Raw genomic sequence first — 19,354 nt, forward strand, 5'->3', positions numbered from 1 at the left:
AAAATATATTTTATTATAACTTGACGTCGTGCACTTGCGAGCAATTAAGAAAACATGCAACATGTATCTATGTGCTTACTACGACCATGAAACAATGGGTTCTTCATAAGAGCTATGGTAGATTTGTTGTCAACAAATTAAGTTACTGGCTTTGGCTCTATATCGGTTAACTCACCAACAAAACTCCTTAACCACAGAGCTTGGCAGGCCGCATCTGTTGCTGCCATGAACTCAGCTTCACATGATGAAAGTGTCACCGTCTTCTGCTTCTGTGAGTTCCAGGACACTAAGTTCTCATTAAAGTAGAAAGCCATTCCACTTGTGCTTTTCCTCCCATCGCGATCACCAGCTAAGTCACTGTCCGAATAGCCGAATATACCAAATTCTTGGGGTCCCTTCACATAAGCAAGTCCGAAATGGATTGTGCCTCTCAAATAACTGAGGATCTGCTTAACCACCTTGTGATGCATTATTGTAGGCATGTCCATGTATCTGCTTGCCATTCTTACTGCGTATGAGATGTCTGGTCGTGTGTGTAATAAGTATCTGAGACAACCAATGATACGTCTAAACTCTGTGGCATCAACTGGAGTCCCTTCCAAGTCCTTGTGCAGCTGCGTCTTGGGCTCCATCGGATACTTTGAGGCATTGTAATCTGCCATCTTGAACTGAGACAAGATTTTCTTAGCATAGGCTGATTGTTTAAGTAATGTTCGACCCTTTTGTTGTTCCACCTCAAAACCTAAGTAATAGGAGAGAAGACTCAAGTCACTCATTTCAAATTCTGTCATCATTTCCTGCTTGAACTTGTTGATTTCTTCGATGCTTCTTCCTGTTACAATTAGGTCATCAACATACACTCCAACAATCACTCTCGCTTCTCCTTTACTTCTTATGTATACTGCTTGTTCTTGAGTACATTTCCTGAACCCTAGCTCTTTTAGGCTCCTATCCAATCGAATGTTCTAAGCTCGTGGAGCTTGGCGTAATCCATAGAGGGCCTTTGACAACTTATACACCTTATGCTTCTGGTTTTGTACTTCAAACCCTTCTGGTTGGGTGACATATACTTCTTCTTCTAACTCACCATTAAGAACCGCAGACTTCACATCTAGATGGTGTACCTCCCAACTTTGTTTTGCAGCAAGTGCAAGAATGACTCGAATAGAGTCAAGTCTAGCTACAGGTGCAAACACCTCTTCGAAATCGATGCCTTGCTTTTGTACGTAACCTTTAGCCACCAATCTAGCTTTGTGCTTAACGACCTGCCCATCTGAATCTTTCTTTAGCTTGAATACCCACTTTAGGCTGATGGGTTTGTGGCCTGATGGGAGCTCAGTTAGGGTCCAGGTGTTGTTTTTTTCAATGCATTTTAACTCCTCATTCATTGCTTCGTACCAGCAGGTTTCGATTACAGCTTCTTGGTAACATGTTGGTTCTTCAGTCACCACCATCATCACCTCATTCTCTTCTTCATCGATAGCAACTACTTCCTCAGTATTGGCATAAAGCTCATCAATTGTCATAAAACGGATAGGTCTGTCATGGGACTCAGGGGTGATGGTCACCAGGGTCGATGTAGCCTCATGAGTATTTGACGGAAGTATAGTTGAACATAACATTCCTGCCGCTGGTGGTGTGACATCTTCAGCGTCTGCATCATCAATCGATTCATTAGAATAGAATACATCCAACATGATGAACTCTGACTACGGCCCTTCATTACTAACTCCTGCATTCCATGACCATTTGAGATTTTCTTGAAAGATGACATCTCTACTTACTTGCAGCTTGCTATGGCTTGGGTCAAATAGGCGGTGAGCTTTGCAACCTTCCTCTACATCCAAATATACCACGGGCGAGCTTCTGTCATCAAGTTTCTTGAGATGCGGAACTGTGTTTTTCGCATATGCCACACAGCCGAACACTCTCAAGTGTGCGAGGTGAGGCTTTCTTCCCATCCACGCTTCAAATGGTGTGCGCTCTCCCATTGCCTTAGTTGGGAGATGATTCAGCAGATAGACTGCATGTCTAACTGCCTCTCCCCAGAATTTCGCAGGTACATGCATGCTTTTGAGTAAAGATCTTGCCATGGCCATCACTATGCAGTTACGGCGTTCCACAACACCATTCTGTTGCGGTGTGTAGGGAGCTGTGAGGTGCCTGTCAATCCCTTCGTCTTCACAGAAGCGGGTGAACTCAGTGGATAGGAACTCGCCACCGCGATCCGTCCGTAGTGTTTTGATCTTGTATTCAATCTTGTTCTCTGTCAGAGACTTGAACTTCTTGAATGTCATGAAAGGATCATTTTTTGTTGCCAATACATACACCCACATCCACCTAGTGAAATCATCAACAATTAAAAGAAAATACTTATTACCACCGAGTGTACATGGTGAGATTGGCCCACAAATATCAGCATGGAGGAATTCCAGTGGCTTTTCTGCTCTGTATTTTGTCTGGTACGGGAACTTCAACCTTGGATGCTTGGCTATCACACACCCATCACATAACTTGTTTGGCTGGGTTAGTAATGGCACACCAACTGCCATTTTCTTCTCCCCCAAGAGCTTCAAGTCATGGAAGTTGACATGGCCGAGTCTCGCATGCCATAACCATGCTGGGTCATCTAGGCTTGTTAGGAGACAAATCTGCTTGCATGGCTTTAACTGTATCTTGTACAAGCGATTTTGTGTTCGCTTCACCAACATCAAGAGCTTCCCACTCCTGTCAAACACCTTCATGGTATCTCCTCCCATGTGTACCTCGTTCCCGTCTTCTGTCATTTGTCCAAGACTTATAATATTACTACAAATTTTGGGAATGTAGTATACCTATTGGAGAACTTTCTGATCGCCGTTCTTGCAATCAAACACAACCGTCCCCTTTCCCATGATCTAGATAGTTGATCCATCGCCGAACTTCACCCTCTCGGTGATAGTTTCATCCAATTCTTGGAACTTCTCGCGATGCCCAGTCATGTGATTGCTTGCACCATTGTCAAGGTACCAGATGTCTTCATTTTCTCCATTCTTGTCACCACGGTACATCTCTGGTAATAACCTCTCTTCGTTGAGTAGTATAGCATCCTACTGTTCACGCCTAGTGTGCGTCACCTCCTGGGACACGGCCATCAACAGTGTTGGTTCTTCATCGGTGGTGCGAGTGAGATGAGCTTCATCGTCACGACGCTTGCTGCGGCATTCAGACGCATAATGTCCCATTTTCTCACAATTGAAACACTTTATGTGACTCTTGTCACGAGTACCACTGTTGGTGCTGCTATTACCTCCTGTATTGTCTTTGCGCAGCACACCACGACCACGACGCCATTTGCCACGATCAGGGCCGCTGGACCCCCGCCCATTTCCTCCTAACGAGGTGTCACTATTACTCCCCTTCTGTCGTGCTTGCCATTCGGCATGAGTGAATAAAAGTTGACCCTTAGTACCATTGGTGTTTCCACGTAATCGCATTGTTCGTTCCTCATATGCATTTAATCGCCCTATAGCTTCTTCGAATGGCATTGTCTCAAGGTCGTAGAACTGTTCGATCCCGGCGACGATGGGAAAGAATTTCTCAGGAACGGAGTCGAGCAGCTTCTTGACCAGAGAGGAGTCTTCAAGTGTATCACCAAGGGTGCAAAACTTGATGTTTATTGCACTGAGTTTTCCGGCGAATTCATCAATTGTCTTGGTCTCCTTCATCCGAAGAGCATCAAATTCTCTCTTTAGTGTCTATACACGCGCCTTCTTAACTCGATCACCACCCAGGTACCTCGTCTTGAGGCTATCCCAGGTATCCTTTGTTGTCTTCTTCTTTGCAATCTGGAGAAGGATGTATTTTGGAACGCACTGCAAGATGTATGCCCGCGCTGCCTTATCCTTTTTTCCATCTACTCATGCTCCTTCAGTCGGCTCCACCGCCTCCCAAACTCCTTGGGCATCAAGAATCGCCTCTGTCTTTATTGCCCATGTTGCATAATTGTGGGGGGTCAGCATTGGATAGTGAAACGACACTCCGCCGTTCTCTTTCGATGTATTCTGGTGGATAATCGACATTTTAGTGAAGTTGTGAATACTTGGACGTTCTACACGCCGAGCTCTGATACCAAATGTTAACTTTAAACCCAGAGAACGTACGTCCAAAAGAAAGAAAACAATGAATTCTATTCGTGGTACTTAAAATCTACCTACTTACAGTGCTTTTTATACTAAAAAAACTGAACAGTAAACATAAAAAATAGGAAACCAATTTTCGTGTATCTCGCACGCTGAAACAGAAAGCTAACAAGAAAGAGAGAACAATGATATGGGTTGTCTCCGCCTTTCACTCGATCGGGATTTGGACTTTCGCAGCTTGATCTTATCTGGATTATCTGCTCACAGTATGTACATGAGCAACATGATCCTCAACTGTGATTCTCATTTACATACAATAATCATTGAAAGTCTGAGAAGTAAATTCACAAGCATTATCAAGTCTAATTTTCTTGATTGTATGATCAGGAAATTGATTCCGCGATTTTATTATTTGAGCATGTAATCTTGCAAATGCCACATTCCGAGTTGATAATAAACATACATGTGACTATCTGCTGGAGTCATCGATCAATACCATAAAATATTTCAATGGTCCACGTGTTGGATGAATTGGCCTACAAATATCACCCTGAATACGTTCGAGAAACATAGGTGATTCATTTTGGATTCTAGCTGGGGATGGTCTTATAATAAGTTTTCCAAGAGTACATGCTTTGCATTGAAACTTATTATTTTGAACGATCTTCTGGTCTTTCAGCGGATGACCATGTGTATTTTATATAATTCGTCGCATCATTGTTGAACCAGGATGTCCTAATCGATCATGCCGATTGATCAGTATTGAAGAATTATCAACTACCTTGTTTGATTCAATTGGACTTATATATGTATAATGCAATCCAGTAGGGAGCATTTGTAATTTTTCAACTACATATTTCTTTCCTGATTTATATGAGGTAAGATACATATATTTGTCATTTCTTTCATTTATTGTCTGAGTATCATACCCATGAGAATATATGTAATTAAAACTCAATAAATTTCTTTCGATTGTGGTGAATACAAAGCATCATTTATCAAAAATTTTGTACCATTAGATAACAAAAAATATGCTTTACCATAACCTTTTATCAAGTTTACAGGACCTGATATTGTATTCACCATTGTTTTTGTTGGTTTTAGTTCCAAGAAATATCTTTTATCTCGGAGAATAGTTTGCGTTGTACCACTATCAGGTATGCAAACTTTCATGGGATTAGTTTCTTGTTTAGCTTTGTTCATAGCAGTTTCCATATTCGAACTTCAAAAAATATGCAATGAAAAAAATTACTTACAATACATGTGCAATTTATTGAAAAATATAACACATATCATAATTGTACAATAAAACATTATTATATGAGTACATGAAAAAAAAATTATTTTACATTTACATTCCACCAATATATTGTTCATTTTCAGAGAAATCGTTGAGAAAATCTGCAGCATCAAATTTTTCATTTCTATTCCACCAGCATATTGATCATTTCCAGATAAATCTTTCAGAAAATCTGCAGCATCAAAATGAGTTGAATCACTCAAACGGCCATTGTGCTCAGTGAAGTTGATCTCTTTTTCTTTCCCCTTTATCGATTCTTTATAGAGTTTGCAAAGGTGCTCGGGGGCTCGACAAATACGAGACCAATGTCCTAGAGTGCCGCATCTAAAACAAGAACTTTCAAATCGTTTTGAGTGATTTTCATTACCACTCATGTTCTCATGAAGCCTTTTTCAGTGGGTGGTTCGTGACGCCCTTTTGAGATGAGTAATAAAAATAACTATCTTGATTGTTTTCAAAACCATGGTCGCGACCACGACCACTTCCACATCCACGACCACGACCACGACCACGACCTCGACCAAAAATTTGTCTCTGAATTTGATTTTGGTTTCCAGGTTTAAATTCATTTTTACTTACGACATTTAATTCTGAAAATGCTGTTGATCCAGTGGGTCGGGACTGATGATTTCTCATTAGCAGCTCATTGTTCTTTTCCGCTACATGAAGACAGGCGATAAGTTTAGAATAGCTCGCAAATCCACGCACTCTATATTGTTGCTGTAGAGCTATATTTGATGCGTGAAATGTGGAAAATATTTTTTCAAGCATTTCCGATTCTGTAACTTCTTGTCCACAAAATTTTAATTGCGCGATTATTCGATACATCGTCGAATTGTAATAACTGACTTTCTTAAAATCTTGGAATCTCAACATATTCCATTCATCACGGGCGGTCGGAAGTATAACTTCCCTTATATGTTCAAATCTTTCTTTTAATCATTTCTACAGAGCCATGTGATATTTTTCGATAAGATATCACATTTTAAATTATGATTTTCTTCACACATTGAGATACCTATTTATATAATTTCTTTGGAAATAATCCAAAAGTAAATACATCATCACACACTAATTTTAAATATTTACAACTCTTATTTTTAACATTCAACTTTCTTTATTTCAACATTCAAATATTACAACTCATATTTTTCAACATATTTGAAATTTATGACATTTCTTATATATTTACAAAAATACATTTGAATATATTTAAAATCTATATATTTGAAATTCTTCGATCTAGGTTTTAATATTTTATTTTATTGAAGAAAACATTAATATTGAAACTATAAATTTGAATTTTCTTCATGGGCAATAAGTTTGCTTGGTTGACCCTTTTTCTCACTTTAGATCAAATCATAAAACTTTGTCATAGAAAAATCTTCCATTTATGCTAGATAAGATTGTTAGGAAATATCTAGAAATTCAAATTTTCGTTTGAAATTATTAAATTTGATCTGGTAAACTATATTTATATTTCACGAGATTTTTTAAAATCCGGGTAAAATAAATTTTTTGTTTATTTATTTATTCTCTATTGATTTTTTTTTAATGCATTTGTGAGGTAAATAGAACTACTTGTTTATTTATCTAAAATTTTCTAATTTTTATTGTTTTTCCTATTTTTTAAAATCATTTTTAATACATATAATAAGGTAAATTGAGTTAACCTAAACTTCATCACAATTCAAATACATTAAAATCTTTTATATAATTAGTCTTTCCCATGTTTTCTATTTATTGAAAAATATTTGTTGGAAAAAAAACACACATTGCATGGAGAAGCCATGATGAATCTGTGCGCACCTTAACCGAAAAACTGAACAAAACTTACTCCAAGAACCAAGATACACTATGCATAGGCATATGCACCATGCTCAAAAGTAGCAGCAACAAGGCGTGTTGCACGGGCACGGGCAGTGCCCTTTGAATCGTAAAATCTGTTTCATGAAATTTCCTTCAAAAATAGATTATTAAAATCAATCTCAACAATTCAAATCCAACTCTCATTGTCAACTAATATGGCTATAAGATGTACTTTCGATTATCTTAGTTGGCGAAACTGACAGATAATTCGGGCCCTTACAGCATCCAACAACACATGAAACTTTACCTTGTCTGCTGATTATCAAAATGTAGCCTTGACTCTTGATTCTTTCAATGTTAAATATCTAAATCTCTATAGCATAATCAAATGCAATTGCAGATACAGAATGCTACTATCCACTGGCAATCCTATGCTTTATTAACCCGAATCTTCTGGCCCTCGAGAACCTGCAAACAAAGGAGGATATAAGAGAGAATACGAGAATTTCAAAGATGTGATCAACTATCTCTTGGACGGTGTAAACAATTCAAAAAATTTCAATAAATTCTTTTGCAGTATGAGTATCCCCTTAAATATAGGACATTAAAATGGAGTGGGGATGCACAACTAGCAAAGATTTAAAATTATCAAACTGCAACATAACTTTTGCTATTGTGTCACGTGTGCGAATAACTGGAATAAGCTCATCCTAAAAATTCATACGACAACCCACCGTATTATTTAGAACAGATATGGCAGTTTCCACGTCCTCTTCTGAAGAGAAGGTAACAAAGCCATATCCACTGGATTTTGAGGTCCCTGGAAGTCGGGATACCTTTGCACTGAGAACTTTCCCCTTTTCTGAGAAAAAGTCTTTCAGTGTTTCTGTAGTTACATTCTTTGCAAGATTGCCCACGTAAACTTTGTAGGGACTGTCAATGAATTTGGAATCATCCACTTGAAGAAAAGATACATCTGAGGATGTCAATGGTTTTTCTGTTACGTTGACTTTGATTGTCCGTCCTCCAATTTCCTAACACAAAAGAGTGTGCGATCGATAATTATTGTTCAATGTGTTCTCTTGAAACTTATAGAAAATATAATCTTACTGTCCCATTAAGCTTTTCAATAGTAGCAATTGCCTCCTCGGCTGACTTCATAGTTACAAATGCAAATCTTCTGCTCCTTCCAGAGTACTTATCATACATGACCTACAAACACAGCATTGTAAATGTTATGTTATTTGGACAGGAATGTAGTAATCCAAGTAAAGATCTTCAACCGCCTAAAGTCGTAAATACTGAAACCTTCTCAATTTGTGCTCAACCATATCTTTTTAAAATTGTGCTTGTTAATAAGTTCACCCAAATTGCGCAAGTTCGTGATGTTTATACACTACTGAAATATAATTTCCAGAATATTTACCCTTCTTTTTGAAGTCTCTAGAAACTTATAGAAGAGTCTGATGACTTTCTGTCAATATATTAATCTAAAAATCATTGTCGAACTTCAATTCAATGATGCCCAAAAAGAGCTTCAAACTTATTTTGACACCCCAGATGAAATTGAAACTGATCAGAAAAATATGAAAGATAAATCACTTATAACAATACAATCCAAAAAAGGGCCACTCGAGCTTAACTCGATAGTTATGCAATAACTAATTTCTCCCTAAGCTCCTTCGCTAGTCGTTCAAACTACCAAAAAGAAAAAAAGGCTATCGAGAATGGAATCGTAATTGTGTGTCTTGAATGAAGACTCAATATCCACCTTCATCTGCTGAAGAATTCAAGAATTTGATTCAATTATTATGACTAAACTCAATTCAAACTTGTTCAAAGTTCTCAAAAGGTAATCCATACCCACCAACAACAAACCGTTGCGACTCGAATGTCAGACTAATTGCATATCCTGTGACTCCTTCTAGAGCATCATTTCATTCAACTCTTTATACTCCAAAATAAATCAAAACTAATCCCCAACAAAAGCTCATTATGAACAAGACTACACGACCCTCGAACTACTAAACTGACCACAAAATAATAGGGACGGGAGGACAGGCGCCACAGTGTCGGCTCCTCTAACGAAGAAAAGCAGCCCCATACGAATTCTTGAGTACATATATAACTCAATTCGAGCACGAAAAACCAAAACTTGAGCCCGAAATCCAAAAAACCACCCATTCGTTGAATACACGTACAAATAACGATAATCAACTCAACATTCAGCGGAAAGAAAACAAAAAGTACCTCAGCCTTCTCAACAGCACCATGCTCTTCAACAATTTTGCGGAGCTCGTCAGTGGTAACAGTACGCGGAATGTTTCCAACGTACAATCTTCTGTCAGCCTCAGACGACGGCTCCGCTGTAGAAACTCGGGCGATAACTGAATACAGCCTTCTGGGACTTGAAATGTGGATGAGCTTCTTCAAAGGGGGGAATTGGTGTCTGGGAAGCTGGAAATTGTGCTTCGGGAGATGGGATTTGAAGGGTTTCGTGTGGTTTTGCAGGAAAGTTGAAGATAGTAGAGACGAAGACGATGCAACAGTGGCCATTCCTCACTCAAATTGGGTTTCAGAAGCAGTCTTATGTGCCAATAGCTTTCACAGCAGCTTTATCCGTGAAAAACTTATCCCCACCTTTTTTTTTTTTTTTGCTTCTTTCCTTCTTTTTTTTTTTTTTTTTGCTTCTTTCCTTCTTTTTTTTTTTTATTTTTTATTACACTTTCATTTTTTATTTCATTCCATAAAATCAAAATTGATTTATTCTATTTTTTTACAAATTCAAAATATAGAAAAAAAATAAAGAACTATTCTACAAATTATAAGATTTTGAGAAAAAGGATATAATCATTATTTTATTAGTTTATTACTAAATAAATTTTAACAAACAAGACCCATCAGGAACATCTCAAGCGAAAGACATCATCAACAAACTTTAATCACATTAATTTCCTTGACTAAAATACTAATAATAAATACTATTAAAAGATTGAGCAAAACGTTGATAAATGAAGTCACATAGAGAACCACAGCTGCACAAAGACAGAACACTATGAATAGACTTGTAGCTCTTGGATCCCTCCAGCTTAAAAGAGACTGGAATCTCTCCACTTGTGTTGCAAGGTCTCCCACCACCGTCTGAATCCTGCCTGCGACGCTTCTTTGCCTGCCGTACCTCGTTCGAACACTTCTTGTGGTTTAGAAGTAGGAAATGTATCGAACTCTTCATCGAGTTCGTCTTGATAGGCTGCTTCTGCCCATGAAAATTTTGTATCCATATGGGGCGGATCCTTTGGTCGGTACCTGTAGTTCCATATCCCGATGAGGAACGTGTATAAAAAGTGTGTTGGAAGTTGCAACCAGGGACGTAGCCAGAAAAATTTTTGACCTAGGGCTGAATGACTCGATAAACAATAGTGACATGAACTAGATATAAGCTACTGTCCTGCTGTTTTTTGTCGAATAAAACTCATCGATTATTGAATCAGTATCTATCCTTGCACTAAACTTTCTTTCAATGTAGATAATTATATAATCTGCCAATAACTCTTCTTTCATCTTATTCTAGAGAGAGGCATTAAGAAATTTCATAGCTGAGAATGATTGTTCAGTTGTTGCCGTAAAAACATGAAACGTTAAAGCAAGACAAATCAAATCTTTAAGAAAAATGTACCGGAGCCGCGAGGCAGGCATGCTAGGGCGGAAGATTTTTCCCGGCATAGTGCCCCCGGGTGAAATTTTCTGCTCGAAACTCGCATTGGGGCGGAAAAACAGAAAATCCATTAAAAATATACATCATGCAGAAGTTAATCTCAAGCTCTATACATGTCAAAAATCTAATCTTCTATGTATTCATCACTACAAAAGCTGAAAAATAACTACAAACTCAACGAAGCCATAGTTTGAATCTTTCTGCATAATAAATGGAATAAACTAATTAAGTAGCAAAAAACAATCATTTCACCTTGTGCAAACTCAATCGACGCCCTCTGCCGCATTAGCTTTTCAAATCTCTTACCAGAAATTCCTTTCAAATCCTCATCCTCACAAGTTTTTTCAACTCGAGGCCCTTGCTTACAAAAGTACGGTTGATAGAGTAATTTCTCTTATGATTAAATGGGTTAAAAATAATTTTAGTGGGTTAAGTTAGTAAATATAATTATTTTATGAACTTGACAAAACTTTAATGTAGGCTAAAATTATATATATACTATAATTACTAATAATTTTTTTTTTAAAACCAGGACTGGAGCCCACCCCAGCCTTTGGGGTGGCTCCGTCCCTGGTTGCAACTCAGGATACCAGATCAGTATCAGAAACAAGACATGGACTAGGACTGAGTTGATGGGGTTCTTCCATTAGCAAACATCGCCAAACACGACATCTAGCATGTACTCTACTACCTCTTTTCTGAGAGGTGGTTCAGCGCGACTAAGCCTCGTGGCTACGATATTCATGGCTTGGTATCTCAAATTTTTGACTTGTTTTAAGGTGAAGGGATGCAGGTAATGCATTTTTGGGAGTAAAAGATGACCATAAATATTGTGGGATAAGGACATGCTGGTGAATCTAACTGCTAGTTGGAGTTCACCCATTTTCTTGAACCCAGTAGGGTGTAAAACAAGAAGGGGGTAAGAAGTTGTGTAGATACGGTGAGATTCGAGGGTCGATAATCTTATACGAACCATCCCAATCTGCGAGTCGCGTGCTGCACCATATGCACCAGGCTTCTTAGTTCCTAAGTGACAATTTTCAAAGGTTCCGAATGTTATGACAGTGCTTGGATCGTAGACCTCCCACATGTATTGCTCGTTCCATTTTGGACTGAAACTGTTGAGAATGGTCCTTGTTCGAACCCACTTTTGGCCGTATTTGGCTACACAGTAGGCATTTGTGCTTCCCCTACCATGCTTCATCTTCATTGGGAGAAGCCCCCGTGCATTTAATATTCCCATGGTTTGCCAAGGCCGTTCCAGAACCGGAACGCTACCTACCTTGACGGAGTTCCGGTGTTTGGAGGTATATGATGTGGGTCGGCGTTCCATGCATGAAGAACGTTTAAGAAAAAATGACCCATATGAATCAGAAGAAGGAAAGATGTGTAGGAAATGACGACGACCATTACCTACAACTTTTGACAAACGTGCCCAACTTTAGAAACTTGAGATACGTACACGTTTTTTCTTCTGAATCTCGGCTCCCGATACACTCATCGATGGTATAAGAAACGCCTATAAATAGAGCGATTGAGGTCTCTAAACACACACCTCATAAGAAAAATTTACACCATCTATTGAGAGGGTGGAGTGCTTAGAAGGCATCAACCGAAAAACGAGTTTAAAATTTCTTTACAATGAGCCCAAAATATGCTATTTGAATACTAAAAATAGTATTTCATCTCACATCATAAAATCTCCCCACACATAATCAAAACAACTCATGCAACAATAAATCATATCCACAGGACATGCCCCGGTATATAGATACATATATATATACTGGGGTAAACAACTAAACCTCAACTCAAACTTTGACTCCCTCCAGAAGTACCCTCTCCGATCTCCTGATATCCCGGAGTACCTGCCATTGTCCACACACAAAGACAACAACAGCCCCCCTTGGGGGTGAGCAAAGCTCCGTATGGAACAACCAATCATATATACCACAGATATCTAAACAATGATATATGGGATGCAATGCATGTATGTCGTGGAGGTATCGGGTCAAATGCCCATCCACTGAGCACATGTCAGAATCAAACGAATCGCTATCAAATCAATGCTCGAACTGGCACACCGGCCTCAATAAGGGATACTCGTATGATAACGTCGATAAAGCGCCATCAAATCCCAAATCTCATATCCAATCATCGGGGCCACAATTGTCTATGCTTTACGGGTCATATAATACCGGCATAGCGATTGTGTTCACAAACCCCAGAATCCAATCAAATCATATCAGGGTATCCAAGGATCATAGCTCAACGTGCATGTCATGTATCGATGTATGCATCAAACGATGTGTGTTAACAAAACATTTATTTTATACATCGATATCTCAATCTCAATGTCATGTATGCCACATCAATCAACAAATAAGGCATATAGACACATAATCTCATTCCAATCAATCCAATCAAACCGACATATATCATATAATACAGATACCTGTCGTATGTTACCCGGTCGCAACATACCTCAATTCTTCGTTCCAGTTGATGTAGCCTGAAGATATCGGTATAACACTTTATCTACATCAATAACATACTCATTCCAATCAACACCATAATCCAAAATCATTAATATGAGTTTCAAATCTCATTTGAAACTTCAAAAATTCATATCAATTCAAAATCATATCCTAATTCAATTCCGACTTCGAATATGAGTTTCTTGTCTGTTATTCTACTACATATAAGAAATTCAACTTCAAATACACGCTATTCCAGCACTTTGATATTTAGAGCTGCTGGAACTAGAAGAAAATTACCTTAGTCAGAAGCCCTCGACGCGACGATCACAAATATATAGTTTGTTTCGCGTTTAGACAGCGTTTCGAAGTCGATTCGAGCGAAGGAAATTGAATTTCCAACTTTTCTCTCGAAGTTGCTGAGAAGGAAATAAAGAAAATGAGAAAGAAGCCTCGTTCTTATCACTCCACTGCTTCGGCGCTCGGGCGGTAGAATTCTCGCGCCCGAGCGCGAGACGTTCTGCCCCCGAGAAATATTTGTAACGCGCTCGGGCGGTGAAAAACTACCGCTCGGGCGCGGAACGTTCTGCCCGAATGCTAACATTCTCTGCACTGGCGCTCGTGCGGTAATCTTCTACCGCTCGGGCGCCACACGTTCTGTGCCCAATGGTTTTGTTCTTATTGGCGTCCGGCTTCTCCGCTCGAGCTCTTACAATGTCAATTCATATCCAATACGTATTTTCTCATTTTCATTGTCATGATATACATCATATACATAAGCACATGACAATTTCATAATTTATCGATAATCAACATAGGATTTACGATAATACGATACACGGTCCTTACATTTCTCCCCCTCTTAAAAGATTTCGTTATCGAAATCTCAAACATCTTTATATACATAACATTGGTAAACATATATATGTCACAAGTTATAATACATATCAAAACTAAAATCAGTAAATGGATCAGTATATAGTGAATACAATGGAACAAGTGGAATAGAATCGAACAAGTGCGGATAGCATTCTCGCATCTTGCTTTCCAATTCCCATGTTGACTCCTCTACACCATGTCGTGTCCATTGTACTCGAACCAAAGGGATCGATTTATTACGCAATATCTTCTCTTTCCGATCCATAATGCGAACAGGTTGCTCAACATAGGATAGTGAAGGATCAAGTTCAACCTCATCAGGTGCAAGTACAGGTGATGGATCTGGTTCATATTTTCTCAACATAGAAACATGAAACACATTATGAATGGCAGATAAAGCTGGTGGCAATGCCAATCGATACGCAAGATCACCAACTCGATCAAGAATCTCGTATGGACCAACATAACGAGGAGATAATTTACCTCGCATGCCGAATCGAACAGTGCCTCTAAAGGGAGATATTGTCAGAAACACTTTGTCACCTTTTTGGAATTCCAAGGGTCGTCTTCGTTTATTCGCATAACTCGTTTGACGATCCTGAGCGGCTTTCATCCGCTGTCGCATTAACTGAACCTTATCATTCATTTCCTGTATCATTTCAGGTCCAGTCAATTGTCGTTCACCAATTTCATCCCAGAATAACGGTGATCTATATCGTCTCCCATATAGAGCTTCAAACGGTGCCATACCAATGCTCGTCTGAAATCTATTATTATAAGAAAATTCAACCAATGGTAAGGCATCTTGCCATCCAATTCTGAAGTCCATCACAACCGCACGTAACATATCCTCTAACGTTTGAATTGTACGCTCAGTTTGGCCATCAGTTTGAGGATGATAAGCAGTACTCATAGCCAAACGCGTACCCATCGCTTCCTGAAAACTACCCCAGAATTTAGAAGCAAACCTGGGATCACGATCAGATACAATTGAGACTGGCACACCGTGCAGTCTCACAATATTCTCGATGTATAAACGGGCCATTCTCTTATAAGGATAAGTCCGCTCATACGGAATAAAATGTGCAGATTTCGAAAGCCGATCAATAATTACCCAAATAGCATCACAGCCCTTGGGCGAACGAGGTAAATGAGTAACAAAATCCATAGCAATATGTTCCCAATTCCACTTTGGGATTTCGAGACTATGGAATAATCCTCTCGGTTTCATTTGTTCGGCTTTCACTTGCTGGCAGACTAAACATTTCGAAATAAATTCAGCAATGTCCTTCATACGTCTCCACCAAAATTGAGGTCTCAGTGTCAAATACATTTTCCGACCTCCAGGGTGAATACTGTATTTGCTACAATGTGCTTCACGAAGAAGGGCAGATTTCAAATCAGAATCATTAGGGACTACCAGCCGACCATTCAGTCGTAAAGAACCATCAGAAAAAATCTGAAATCCAGACTGATGTCCTGCAGATACAAGTTCTTTCAACTTCTGAATTTGCGCATCGCTTCGTTGGGCCTTTCGGATTTTAGATATCAAACTCGGCTCAATTTGCAATGCTGAGACAGTGACAGAATTCCAATTCGAGTGAAAAGTCCAACCAGAAGTACATATATCCTCGTGTACTTTGGCGACACAAACAGATGCTAACACAGAATCATGCACCTTACGACTAAGGGCATCAGCAATAACATTCACCGATCTAGGGTGGTATTGAATCTCACAATCAAAATCTTTCAGGAGATTCATCCACCTGCGTTGCCTCATGTTCAAATCCGATTGAGAAAAGAGATATTTCAGACTCTTATGGTCCGAATAAATAATAAACTTTTCTCCGTACAAATAATGGCGCCAAATCTTCAAAGCAAACACAATGGCAGCCAATTCAAGATCATGAACATGATAACGTGTTTCATGAGATTTCAATTGACGAGACGCATAAGCAACCACTTTGCCATGTTGCATTAGAACACGGCCCAAACCTTTACCAGACGCATCTGTACACACTACAAATCCTCCGGTACCTGAGGGAATAGTAAGCACAGGTGCTGTGGTCAATCTCGTCTTCAATTCAAGAAAACTAGCTTCACATTCCTCTGACCAAATGAATCGCTGATTCTTCTGTGTCAATTGAGTAATAGGTTTAGCTATTTTCGAAAATCCTTCAATAAAACGACGATAATAACCAGCTAAACCCATGAAGCTACGAATCTCAGGAACGTTCGTAGGTCTCGGCCAGTTCAATACGGCTTCAACCTTAGCGAGATCAACAGATATTCCATGTCTCGAAATGACGTGGCCTAAAAATACTACTCTATCCATCCAGAATTCGCATTTGGACAATTTAGCATATAAATGTCCATTACGAAGAGTTTGAAGTACCAGTCTCAGATGTTCAGCATGCTCCTTTTTCGATTTCGAATAAATAAGAATATCATCGATAAATACAATAAAGAATCGGTCAAGATAATCTCGAAAGACACGATTCATTAAATCCATAAATACGGCAGGAGCATTCTTGAGACCAAAAGGCATAACCAAGAACTCATAATGGCCATACCTCGTACGGAAAGCAGTTTTAGGCACATCTTCTTCTCGAACTCGTACTTGATGATAACCAGATCGAAGATCAATCTTAGAGTATACCGAAGTACCCTGAAGCTGATCAAATAAATCATCAATACGAGGAAGTGGATACTTGTTTTTCACAGTAGCCCGATTCAGTTGTCTATAATCGATACACATTCGCATAGTACCGTCTTTTTTTCGAACAAATAAAACTGGAGCTCCCCAAGGTGATACACTTGGTCGAATATATCCCTTATCGAGAAGATCCTATAATTGTTCTTTCAATTCTTTCAATTCCAATGGTGCCATGCGATAAGGAGCTTTAGAAATAGGTGCAGTTCCCGACATCAGATCAATACTAAATTCAACTTCTCGATGAGGAGGAAAATCAGGAATCTCATCGGAAAATACATCTGGGAAGTCTTTCGCAACATGAATATCAGATAAAGATGTCTCCTTTTTCGAGACATCAACAGCGTAGATAAGATAACCCTCATCTCCGGTAGTCAACAATCGGGACATTTCCAAGGAAGATACCAATGGAATTTTGGCTTGAGAACCCTTGCCATAAAAACTCCACTTGGGTCCATCAACAGGTATAAATCGAACCACTCCATGGCAACAATCTACAGTCGCTCGATTTGTCATCAAGATATCCATGCCAACAATACAATCAAAGTCGTGCATTGGAAGGACAATCAAATTCAGTAATATCACATTGTCCTCATATATCAATACACAATTATGCACAACTTGCTCAGACAAAATAATCTTCCCTGCTGGCGTGGCTATTGACAAAGTATCGTACAACGGGGTACACTCAATATCGTGAGATGCAACAAATGCATGAGATATGAATGAATGAGATGCTCCTGTATCAAATAAAACACGTGCAGGATAATCGCAATGCGTGCAAATACTTGCAATCACACCACCAGGAGCTTCTCTCGCTTGATCCTCAGTCATAGCATACACTCTCACTTGAGGAGGCACTTGAGCCGTCTGACCACCCGGTCCTCGATATCGTGGAACATTCGACTGCTGGAAAGAGGGAACAGGAACAACATGTCTCATCACACTGGGGCCACCTCTAAATCCAGGCTGGGGTTGGGAAGAAGTCGTACCCATGTTCGGACATACGCGAGAGAAATGGCCTTCCTGCCCACACTGATAACAAGTACCAAACATACCTCGACACTGCTCGATAGTATGTTTACCCCCACAATACCTACAGTAGGGAGCAATCACAGAACTCCCTCTCTGGGATCCACTCGAACTCGAAGAAGACGAGGAAACAGAACCAGTCTTCTTGAACTTCTTACCTGTCGGTCAACATGCAGGCTGCTGAGCTGGCACTGGTAGTGGAGGAGTATACTGTGGACCTCCTCGCCTGAGTCCAGCCTCAGCTGCCTTGGCTCGTTCCACTGCCTCTGCGTAGCTGGTAGGCAAACCAGAAACAACATAAGTATATATCGCAGGATGTAAACCATTTACAAACCTGTTATATTTTGCCCTCGCATTCCCAGCTACGTGAGGTGCATACTTCAACAGAGTAGAAAATTTTGAAGCATATTCTGCAACAGACATCGTTCCCTACTGCAGATTATTGAATTCATTCTCCTGAGCAGTATAATAAGAAGGAGGAGAATACTGCTCCAAAAACTGGGCCTTGAAGACATCCCATGTGACTTCAATCCCGGCCTCTTTCAATCCAATCTCAGCGGCTTCCCACCAAGATTTAGCTCGGTCTTTCAACTGATACAAAGCAAGTTTCAGTCTCCGAGCCTTGGAATACTCCACAATATTAAACAGATGCTCAATATCCTTCAACCAGGCTTCAGCTCTTTCCGCACTCTCAGTGCCAAAGAACCTCGGTGGTTTCAAATCCTGGAATCGAGCCATCACTACATCCATGGACAATCCTTCAAATTGTCCAGCAATCCTCTCAGTACTGCTACTCGCAGTTTCATTTGTGGGATCCATCTACAAATCATATGATGAATATCACAATTTCATATCAATTTCATAATCTCATCATCTCGTATCATCAATCTCATCAGATACCTACTCAAATCAAATCAAGTAAGAGCAAGTAATACAAATAATTCAAACACATGCGCACAATTCATTTGTGCCTATTCACGTGTACACAAGACTCAATCGAGCATTCCCAGCTATGCTCTGATACCACTCCGTGTGGGGCCCTTAGCTCATAATCGTTATTACAACACAATTTGATTAGGGTTAATTAATCACAGCGGAAAACGAGTTTAAAATTTCTTTACAATGAACCCAAAATATGCTATTTGAATATTAAAAATAGTATTTCATCTCACATCATAAAATCTGCCCACACATAATCAACACTACTCATGCAACAATAAAACATATCCACGGGACATGCCCCGGTATATAGATACATATATATATACTGGGATAAACAACTAAACCTCAAATCAAACTGTGATTCCC

The 19,354-nt window shown here is 39.4% G+C and overlaps 1 protein-coding gene and 1 pseudogene across 1 annotated transcript; both read right to left on the reverse strand.

Moving 5' to 3' along the window:
- Positions 1 to 7,349: 7,349 nt before the first annotated feature.
- LOC140986999 (small ribosomal subunit protein cS22-like) lies at positions 7,350 to 9,873 on the reverse strand. Its single transcript, XM_073455422.1, has 4 exons — positions 9,481 to 9,873; positions 8,341 to 8,442; positions 7,965 to 8,264; positions 7,350 to 7,698 (listed from the first exon to the last, which is right to left on the reverse strand). Exons 1-4 carry the CDS (start codon positions 9,784 to 9,786, stop codon positions 7,660 to 7,662), a joined length of 747 nt encoding a protein of 248 aa, XP_073311523.1. The 5' UTR covers positions 9,787 to 9,873; the 3' UTR covers positions 7,350 to 7,659.
- A 285-nt stretch (positions 9,874 to 10,158) lies between these two features.
- Positions 10,159 to 19,354, reverse strand: part of LOC140985895 (FT-interacting protein 1-like) — a 41,836-nt pseudogene continuing 32,640 nt past the window's right edge.

Source organism: Primulina huaijiensis, chromosome 10 (genome assembly GCF_012295235.1).
Source record: "Primulina huaijiensis isolate GDHJ02 chromosome 10, ASM1229523v2, whole genome shotgun sequence".
Classification (NCBI taxonomy): Eukaryota; Viridiplantae; Streptophyta; class Magnoliopsida; order Lamiales; family Gesneriaceae; genus Primulina; species Primulina huaijiensis.